General features: G+C 37.9%; 1 protein-coding gene across 2 annotated transcripts; it reads left to right on the top strand.

Moving 5' to 3' along the window:
• The first annotated feature begins 2213 nt into the window (after nucleotides 1-2213).
• On the top strand, nucleotides 2214-10849 carry nek3 (NIMA related kinase 3). 2 transcript variants are annotated; one of them, XM_066678845.1, is made up of 13 exons: nucleotides 2214-2566; nucleotides 3217-3310; nucleotides 3868-3965; nucleotides 4072-4155; nucleotides 4545-4612; nucleotides 5998-6084; nucleotides 6190-6244; nucleotides 6332-6532; nucleotides 6984-7092; nucleotides 7230-7397; nucleotides 9172-9309; nucleotides 9963-10080; nucleotides 10163-10849. In XM_066678845.1, the coding sequence occupies exons 1-13, from the start codon at nucleotides 2450-2452 to the stop codon at nucleotides 10227-10229; spliced, it is 1404 nt and encodes a 467-aa protein (XP_066534942.1). In that variant the 5' UTR covers nucleotides 2214-2449; the 3' UTR covers nucleotides 10230-10849. The 2 variants fall into 2 exon arrangements, with proteins under 2 accessions (XP_066534942.1, XP_066534950.1); XM_066678853.1 differs by lacking the exon at nucleotides 2214-2566 and adding an exon at nucleotides 2769-3011 and having other exon boundaries at nucleotides 10163-10848.
• The last annotated feature ends 254 nt before the right edge of the window (nucleotides 10850-11103 follow it).

The raw sequence follows: 11103 nt of genomic DNA, 5'->3' as shown, positions 1-11103 counted from the left end.
AATAAGCACAGTAAATCCCTCGGTAAACACAGCTGCGTCTACACAATCCCCTCTGTCACACGGCAGCACCGGGAGAAACTATCTGATTGCTCCAGAATTATTTGCCTGTGTCTGCGTACAATCACCAGCTCTCATACAGTATTCAGTTCATGGCGATAAAGCTGAGAGTCACTATGACCTCAGAGGCATATGTCATTTTAGATACAAGTTTTCTAATAAAGCAGAAACCTGACCCATTCACTTCACTCTCACTTTCTTTCTTTCTTCAGTGCCCTTTGTCTCTTTGTCCCACCATATATTTTCTTTCTTTCTCATTCCCAATCTACATTAATTCCTGTATATTTTATTGTTGTCATTTATTTTTTGTTTTTTCTTATAATCATGCTATGATAGTTCAGAACTTGACTTTCATAAGTTTCATAATAATTCATTAATAACTTGCAGTGAGACTTTTAGTTTGCACAGGTTTATATTGCTATTTATTACATTTAACAGCTCATTAACAAATAGCAACATGGTGTGTGACATTTGATAGACATCCAACAAAAAAGATGAAAATTTAACAGTTGGTCAACCTTTGCTGCAGGGTCAGCATTTACTCTCTTGCAAAGACTTGATTGTATTCAGCCATGTGAGCAACACTGAGGTCAGATACTGATACTGGAAATTAGTTCTGGATTGCAAGCACTTCTCCAAGTAAAGTGGCTTGTGAAATAATAACAAAAATATGGACGAAAGTATTGGGACACACCTTCTAATCACTGAATTGTGGTGTTTCTTTTTATAACCTTATGCACATAGCCATGCAGGATGCCTTCACAGACATTTGTGAAAGAATGGGTTGTTCTTAAAAGCTCACTGAATTTGATACCACAGTTGCAACAAAACAGTTTGTTAATTTTCTTCCCTCCTTCATATTCCACAATCAACTATCAGTGATATTATCAAAAAGTGGAAGTGCTTAGGAACCACAGCAACTCAGCAACCAAGTGGCAGACCACAAAGACTTACAGAACAAGGTCATCGATGTCTAAATTGCAAATTGTGTAAAATTCACCAATGCTCTGCTGACTCAATAACCACAGAGTTTCTAACTTCCTCTGGCATTAATGTCAACATAAAAACATTGTGCTCTGAGCTTCACCGTATCTTCAATGGAACAATACCAAGTGTTGGATGGAGTAGTGTAAAGGACACCCACACTGTACACTTTAGCGTGTGCTGTGGAGTGACAAATCATGTTACTCTATCTGGCCATCTGATGGGTGAGCCTGAGTTTGTTGAATGCCAGGAGAAAATTACCTGCCTGGCTATATCTTCCCATCTGTAAAGATTAGTGGAGAAGGCATAATGGTGTGGGGTTGTTTTTGAGGGGTTGCGCTAGACCCCATAATTCCAGTGACGGAAAATTGAACAATTTGGACAATTGTACGCTATTTTCTGGGAATAGTTTTGGGTCATTTTCGGTTCCAGCATCACTATGTCTCAGTGCACAAAGCAAGATCCACAACCATTCTAAAACATTTGGGCTGAAATAGAATGGATATTCGGACCCATGTCCTCTCATCCAAAACAAGTTGCTACAGACCCTTAAAACTTTGTAGAGAGTCTTTCCAGAAATGTGGTAGCTCTTACAGCTGGACCAACCCTATAATGCCCACGTATTTAGAATGGAATATCATAAAAGCTCCCGTAAGTGTCCCGATACATGTACCCATATGATGTGTGTCAGACTTGATAGTTTAGTGCATACTAAAGGGTAGTAGTTTGCAGTGCAGTAAACCTTGTGTACTTGCATTCCTGCATTCCACAAACATGCATTAACACTTGGACCAGTCTGTCTGTCTGAGAGGGAGAGAGAGAGAGATTGTCTTTTCTTCTCGTGCCTTTTCTTCCATCTTGTGGTCAGGGAGTGAATTACAAAATATAAAAAAAAAATCACAGGCTTAAAGCAATGAGTATTTATGCTATAGGCGTATTTTGTTTTCTCCGTTAGGCCGGACTGGGTGTGTTTTAAAGGCCAATATCGATCGTTAGGACGAACTGCCCTCACAGTTTTGAAATAAATGTCTGGTCTTAAGCAAAAAGTGGCTACGTCATCACGACGTCACACAATAACACGGAAATACCGCCACTCCCATGTGGAGGACTTGACCGACTTGAAGGAGTCAGTAAGAGGAAGAAAAAAAAACTCTATGGGCTTTATAATAAATGTGCTTTTTTCATCATTTATATATTTGCCCGAATGGCCACTATTCTGCAGCATTAAGTATTGTGTTTCAGAATTTCTAAAAATGCAGTGCAAGTAGGACCACTGCTTCAGTCCTTGTTGTCTATAAAATCCTTCGAACAGGATTCGTGTGGTTTTTTATATATATATATATATATATATATTTATAAGTGGTCGAACAGCGGTGTTTGATGTCTGTTTCGCTGTATTGCATGTCAAATGGACGTGTACTCGGTAATTAAAATCATTGGGACAGGTTCGTTTGGACGCGCTCTTTTGGTTCAGAACAAAGACACTGCAGAGAAATGGGTTCTGAAAGAAATACGACTGCCAAAGGTAATATTCACTCATTCAAAATGTCTGTGAGGATTTGATGATATTCAGCTACGAAAACACACTGTTAATATTGAGTATTACAAAAGCCACTCCAACTCATTTCAACTCCAAGCTCCAAGCTCAGTCGCTCCACAGAATACAGCTGTAGTGTTCCACAGTCCAAGCCCAGTACTGACCGCTTACACCTCTCTAGCCGCCGCTTGGCATTGACCACACTGCCTTTGAGCTCAGTACAGCTACTACAGAGCGTTACATTTATTTTCACAGCTTTTCTGTTGAGACTTGTTCAGATTTGAATATCTGGCTTCACAATGTTGTGCACTAATTATAAGCGATGTCAACAAATCTGTGGTCTTAAAGCCAACGGACGCTGTTCGGGTCTCCAACCGCCAGGGGGCTCTCTGGGTGATGTTAACACTGTTTACGTGTCATGTTTTGGGGCCAGGTAATGTGCTGATTGATGCTGGATGTATTAAGTTATTGAATCTTTTACCAGCTACATTTGAAATTAATCAAGTTTTTTTGGGAAACTATTTTTCACTTATTATTATAGTATTGCATAACTCTAGAAACATTTCTTGTACTTCACTAGTGTCTTAGGCTGCACTTAACTCCTCTGGTTGCTCTGATTTACTTGTCCACCCAAACAGACTGAAAGTGGAATGAGAACAACTCGAAGAGAAGCTGTGCTCTTGGCCAAAATGAAGCATCCAAATATTGTTGCTTTCAAGGAGTCATTTGAAGGTCTGTATCCTAATAATCACAGTCTGGATTAACTTAGGTAAGGCCAAAATAGTAGAAATGCAGATAAGAGACAGCATTGTTTTCAGTGGATGTTCAGTGTTCTTGTGTGAATTTTTTATTTATAATGTGCTGTAAAGAAGAGGTGCTACCTTCAAATTATGTCCAAATCTGAGAACAAGTTTTTTCCCAGCAATGATCTAAAAAGGACTTATTCTTAGCTATAAACCTAACTTTGTTCATATGAATTTAAATGCGCAAAACATATATGATCTAGAGGGAAAGGTATTTCGCTCTTGTTTTCAGCACTAACAGGATATGTAAAGAAGAAATGTTGGTTGCATAAGGAAGCGATTTCTGTCCCTCTTAAATGACCTTTGACCTCATTGTCCCTTTGGTTATAGCCATACCTTGGTTAAACTGATAACTTTGTCTGCAGGTCTTTCAGTTCCTCAGATGAACTGCTTTTCAGCCTCTCCTTGTGGACCAGCAGACTGATCGCAGTTCTGAAGGTGCAGAACCATATATTCACATATGACTGACCCATTATCTCTCTTCAGATGATGGCCATCTGTACATAGTAATGGAGTTCTGTGGTGGAGGTGATCTCCTTCAGAGGATACGCCAGCAAAAGGGCTGCCTGTTCCCTGAGGATGTGGTAAAGTCATGCTTATGTAACAGAATAATTTCCAAATGTAAAAAAAGAGTCTTCAGATGTATTTGGCATGCTTAACTGGCTTCAAATTCATGATCTGCCTCCACAGATACTCAAGTGGTTTTCACAGATTTGTCTGGGTACAAAACACATCCATGATAAACGAGTGCTTCACAGGGACTTGAAATCAAAAGTAAGACAATATATTGGTATTATTATTGTAATTCATTTATTCAGTGGATTGAAGAGTTGGATATTTCTAGTCATTGTGGATAAAACCCATTTTTTGGGGGGTATTTATTGACGCATGACATGCAAGTAAATGTGCGGCAGTCCATGATTTCCTATAGAGGCACTTTACCTCTACTATGATTGGATTCTGTTTGGATTGTTGTGTATATTCATCAAAGTACTCTGATCTTGAAATGTCTGAAATCACTTGAAAGAGCAAAATCAGTCATTTGGTAATCATATACAGCCAAATTTTGGGGTCGTGTGTTTCAAGATATTTGGATTTTTTTTTAGCTGTTTTCTGACCCCCAAGATTGTCCTTCAATGTGTTCCCTTCATTTTTTTCTTTAGAACATTTTTCTGGCAGAGAACGGTACACTCAAACTGGGAGATTTTGGCTCAGCGTGCACTCTTAACAGGTAATCTGCTGATATGCTTACATTTGTGTTGTGAGACATTTACTCTATTACAATAACTATGATTATCATGCATTCAATGTGTGTTTTCAGAATGTTTTAGAAATACCACTCGTAAGTGAGTCTTAATAGCATCCAGTGTTTTAAAGTCCTTTGCTCTGGTTCTTCTGTTCCCTGACTGAAGATACATCTCTAAAAGCTAGTAAATGCTTTACACTTCCTTGCTTTTAATGGTAATTCTTCAGGTGTTATCAGGTGCACACAATACCCTATGTGTATGTAAACACAGTTTGATGATCCAAAATTAACTGAGCCACCTAGTGGTTTTCTTAGGAATTTCAGTCTGATGTAAAATTGTTGTTTTGCCTCATTAAAGTCTGCAGTCATGCTCCTGTGATTCATGCTGTGCCAGGCCCTAGGGCAGGACATTTTTGCAACGTGGTCATAGCTAATACTTAAGTGCCTGTATGATTGGAGGAAATAAATTTGACTGGTAAAGTGTGCCACATGATGTAATTCCTGCTTGGTGCCCAAACCATAATCCATTTAAGTGATATGTTGTAGTGAAAATGGGAGGTTCTAAAAGAGAAAAATGTAGACTGACTGCAAGATAGAAAACCACTGTAATGCAATATTTCCCAGTAACATCAAATATGGATTTTGGGAGGAAAACCCAGTCATAGGTTAAAGCAGTGGTTCTCAAACATTTTTAGACCAAGTACCACCCGATATTAATCCAAAACCTCAGAGTAAAACCTATAAGCCATAAACACAGAAACACACATCACACACAAAACTTGGACATGGTACAGATACAAAAGCATTTACAGGTTACTATTTTAGTGTAACAGCAGAGCCTAGCCATGCAGTGGAAGAGACTAGATCAGAGAGCATCAGTTTTGTTATGGTACTGCTCACCCATGTGGCAAGTGGTAAACACAGATCTTCAGTTTTGTATGGTTTACCTGCTTTTGCCACTCACAAGCCAGCATTGTGAGATGTTTCTTTCGGATTTGGAAACAGTATTCTTTATTGTGGATGTGCACTTCTTAAGATCTTTAAGATAATATTGTTAATGCATAACAGATTGTTTTTATTCAAAGAGAAATATGGAAAATCTGAAAAGGATTATGTAATTTACACACAATTATTCAACAATTGCTTTTTCAGTGAATGTAGCACATTTTCAGATGTCATCTGGCATATATCACCTCAGGACACTTCTCGTATTACCAGCGGTACAGTTACTACAGATTAAGAGCCACTGGTTACAGCAGTGTTTATTTATTTGGAATGGAAAAACATTGTGAATTTCTCTTCTGGTGCACATATATTAGAGGTAGATTTTCTCTTTCATAATGTTCAGGTTTCCTTGTTCTTTATTGCAGTGGAAGAGCTTATGCCCAGACTTATGTTGGAACTCCATATTACGTGTCTCCAGAGATCTGGGATAATCAACCATACAATAACAAGAGGTACACTACTATTGTTTAGCTTTACAACTTGCTTAATAAAGTCTTGTGGAAATTGAAATAAGCCCTTCTGTTTATTTATGGGATTTTTATATTTTTATTTTCCAGTGATATCTGGTCTCTGGGATGTGTCCTGTATGAACTCTGCACCCTGCACCACCCTGTACACACCCTTCTTGATGTTGTCCAGTGACATGGAATCTATAAGCTCCAGTCTCTTTGTTATTCAGTCTCTCTGTTTCTGTTTTAGTTCCAGGCTCGCAGCTGGAAGAGTCTAATTTTGAAAGTGTCTCGTGGAGCATATGCACCTTTGCCCAGTCACCTACCCTATGAGCTTCACTACCTCATCAAACACATGTTTAAGACTAATCCCAGAGATAGACCTTCCATACACACCATCCTCAATTCCCACCGTGTGTCTAGACTACTGCACAAACATCTTCCTGATGAGGTACATTGCTGCTGCCAGACCAGAGAGAAATAAGACTACTAGAGCAGACCACACTTTAACGGGTATCAAGACAACCTTGCCTTATTGCAAGCACTTTCCTAACAGAATAAAGTAGTTGTCCATCCTTCTGAATCTGTGTAGCACATCAATTGGGCTTGATTTTTTAAATAAAAAAGTGTGATTAAATAAAATAATAGATGAGCTATTGAATGAAGTTGCACAAGAAAGTCTTCTACTAAACAGTAATGGAAACTTTACCGTTGCTGTCATTTACATTGAATGATATGTAGATCTGTCACGCTAATTGGCTCCCAGTCAGTGTCTTTGGTTGATTTACATGTTTCAATTTTCCAGTTTAAGTTACACATTCCATTACATCTGCACCAAAATAAGTATAAAATAAGGACTCAGAATCGGTGCTTGTGTTTATTTTTTTATTTTTTTCGCACAGAGCATAGAACAGATGAAGGAACCAATAAACCACTGGAGAAAACAGGAAGGAGAGAAAGTAGCCATGTTTCTTGGTCAGAAGAGCTTACTAACCACTTCTACCACTGAAGGTATAGTAGTACCAGTAGAACTGCTGTAACCATAATTCATCATAAGTGCAGTTTCAAATTTAAGTTTATTTTCCTGACCTGGGGATGATTGGCCTAGTGACAGATATCAAACGGAATGATTTGGGTTTTTCTTGCAGGCACATCTTCCAGTGCGTCATCTCTGCCCACGATTCAGAGTGGTAACATAGGCCCTCGAAAAAAGTGGGCAGAAGGACCTCCCAATACAGTGCTGGCTGTCCTTGGTAACGCTGATATAATATCCACTGTAGGCATGGCTACCACAGAGGGGTCTGACTTCAGATCAGGTACGAAAACTGTTAAAATGTTAAAAGAAAACACCTTTTTGTGTTAATTGTGCCAAACCAAGTGGTGATTAAACAGATTTCAGCAATGTTTCCATGCTAAGCCTTTTGAGCTCCTGATACAATCTGCGAACCCGAAGTTAAAGACATCTTTTTTCAATCCCCTTAATTCTGTAAGGTTAGAATTCCCCTCCAGTACAGTGTAGATTTTAGGACATCCTCAGACCTCAGCGTCAGTACCCAGGCATTGAATAGAGCAGCATTGTACTCGTACTAAATGACTTTGAGTCTCAGGAAACCCTTCATCATGTCTCAGACCTCATGTAACTGAATATTAGGTTTTAGATTGGACATCGCCAGGAAAAAAAAGGTGTCAGATCAAACGCTCTGAAAAAAAGATCAAATCCCAAGCATGTCTTGGTGCAGCCTGTAGAACAGCATATTTGGATATCCACCCTAAACCACATCAGACCTGAGCTTGTCAGTCATGCTGTTCATTCAAGAAGCACTGTTTGGCACTTGATCTACGCATATAACCCTGACACTTTCAAGAACATAACTTGATTTATACCTTTTCTGTTCCCTGTTTCCACTTCACTTATGTTGACATTTTAGTTGTTAAGAGAATATTAACATTTTGAGATTATTCCTAATCATTTTTAGATTGAAATTGTAATTCTTTTGAGATTTAAGTCATTGTAATTAGAATTTGAGAGTGGTGACCTGGAGGTCTGAGAGGGCAGGGTCTGAGTGTATTTGGTCTGAGGAATGTTTTTTTTTTTTCCACTAGGTCAGATCTGAGATCAGTGGTGTAGCCAGAGGTTGACTGTTTTGGGTGGGCTTGGGGAAACTAGGTGGGCAGAGGTTTTTGATGAAGGGGGATGTGAGACGACTGCTGGTTTCACTTTATGCAGTTCACAAAAAGCAGCAGCAGCTTCATATGCTCTGCTCCTCCTCCTGCACCCATTTGCACCCATGGCTACAGCCCTGTCTGAGATTTGATGATGGTTTTCTAGAGACTGAGTATGAGTAATGATGCTGGCCATGCTGTGTTCTTGTGGCCTGACGCAATGTAAAAGTACGCTAATATAACACTGTGTTATTAATAAATTTATTGCTCCAACTTTTTTCTCTACGGTTTATTTCCTTTCACCCAGTTTCCATTTCCCCTTCTTCTTCTTCTTCTTCTTCTTCTTTTACAACTTGTTAAAGAATTCTCCATTTATTTTGTAGTCTCTTCCTCTTTCTTTAGTTCTTTATTTCTTTTCTTTGATGATTGTACCTGTATAGTCTTTACTATTTGTAATGAAGTTGATTGTATACTCATCTACTTTCTCCAAGTCTTGCAAAGAATTTAGGTTTTTAACCAACTTTAGTTCATAATTTTATGCAAAACATCAGGATGTCAGGGGAAATCACAAGCAAGAACGGGCAAAAACTTCACTTCATCAAATGATATCTTCAATTCTCAATTAAAAAGGAAAATGAACAGAAATGATGTGACCCAGTCATCAGTTTCTAAATGTATTTATATTAAACAATTAGTATTAAGTAAATTTTTCTTTGTACCTTCCTTTTTTCCTCTTAAAGATTTCAATTTTTATTGCATTTCTACAAAATGTCTCAGCTTTTATTAAAATTGGGTTTGTAGATGAAATATGAATGTGCACGTGTTACATTTTTGATGTTAAACTTAAGTTTAAATATTATTATTATTATTATTATTAGGTTTATGGGCTTTTTAATGCACTTTCTTATGGCTGATTATACAATCTAGAGGAGATGTGTATAGAGACACAGGAGAAGACAAGAGGGAGAAGGAAATGGGACAAAGACCCACCTGAAAGACTCCTAAGTCTCCTGGAGAAAGCTCACCTCAGTTCAGCCTTCAAAACCTACACCATCCACAGACACAGTGAGTGTATGTCGACGTGTGAGAGAAGTGGAGGGATTTTTTACTGTGGACAATAAACCTTTCTTCTTTGTTTCATAAGCTGTTTATTAGTTCTTTGGGTGTGTTTATTAATAACAGAGAAATGATATTAAGGAAAATATTATCCATACACTTAGATATTTATGACTGTTCAGTTGCATGTGTTGAAATTTACTAACAACAACCTAAACAGAGGTATGTATGAAAAGTAAAGCTGCTTGGAGAAAATGTTTGCAGACACCAATGTGTTGCAGTAAATCAAAACTGTATCTTTGTTGTGAAGCCATTTTTGGCGGCCACAGCGTCAAAGTGTTTACCGTGAGGAGTACTCAGCTTTGTGTGGCTCTTTATGAGGGTCCCTCTAGTGGCAATTCAGTAAGATACATGTCAGAAAAACAGATATGCTTTTTCAGTTGCCTCCTGAATACATAATGTTTTACACACACACACACACATTATATATATATATATATATGTGTGTGTGTGTGTGTGTGTACTGTGTATTACAGAACAAACCCAAGGGTGTCTGGATATTGCCTGAATGATTTAAAGACAGACCATTGACCCTTGCTAGAAGTAACTGTGAAATAAAAAATGTCTTAGCACCATGATTTTTTTTTTCTGTTCTTCTGTAGGTGCTGACCCTCTGCTTGGACCTTTAACTACAGAGCCGAGCGGTGATGCACCAGACGGTCCAGAGGAGATTTACACTGACCACAGCAGACTGGAGCCACGTTCAGATGACGAAGACACGTGAGTGACCTCATTTTTTGGTACTTCCCTTTTCATAACATCCTTTTTTTGCCCTCATTTATATTTTCTTCTGTTTCCACAGAGATTTTGAGGAGGATTGTCCATTCGACTGGACGGATGAGTTGGAAAAAATGATGGAAGGGCATTAGAAACATGAAAATGTCCAGCGATAAACTGCTTAAATATTTTATATATATAATGTGATTATATAAATATGTGACATTTGAAATTTGAATTTGATTAAACGTTTCTTAGGTTTTTTTTGTGGGATTTTACTTTTTCCATAACCAACTAAAGGCAGAGTGTGGAGCACCATCATTGCAGAGAAATGCAGTTCTACCTCTCCATTGCCCACAGTCTGGGAGGATTGTACCCCTCTAGCCCACACCAGACACTGAGCCTGATGCCCCTAATCTCATATGCAATGCCATGTCCAATTGCAATTAATGCTTTTATATGGAGATTATGCCAATTGTGCTTTCACAGTTGAAAGTCTGCACATTTAAGTTTCTGAAACAATTTATTATAAGAGGGTGGTCTAGAAAATCATGGAAAAACATCTGACAGAGTTTACATGCTTTTATGACATAGACAGGATGTTTTTGCTCATCTGTTCCCTAGATAGCACTAAGATTGTGTATTTTATCCAGAAAGAATCCAGTGGCATGTGGTTTATTCTTCTGTTTTCATAACTTATTAAAAATCTATATTTATGTGTTGTGTTTAGACGTTTCTCAAAAGGAAATATATATATTGTAATATTCTAATATCATTGTTGTCCAATTAAATACATGTATCTCCCAGTAACTACAGGAGCATTATTTGGTTGATTCATGAAATAATAATAATTCATGAATAAAATAATATGAAGGAGAGCTGCTGTGTTCAAATAAACTAATAAACTAGTAAAATGCTTTAAAAGCAGCCAAATTCACACATTAAAAGAATGAATACATGTTTATGGCAATATATGTGTGTCATACAACATCCTAATAACTGTCCCATTTTGAGATTGGTCTTTTT

Source organism: Hoplias malabaricus, chromosome 1 (assembly GCF_029633855.1).
Source record: "Hoplias malabaricus isolate fHopMal1 chromosome 1, fHopMal1.hap1, whole genome shotgun sequence".
NCBI classification, from domain to species: Eukaryota; Metazoa; Chordata; class Actinopteri; order Characiformes; family Erythrinidae; genus Hoplias; species Hoplias malabaricus.
This window is presented reverse-complemented; position numbering and strand designations above follow the sequence as displayed.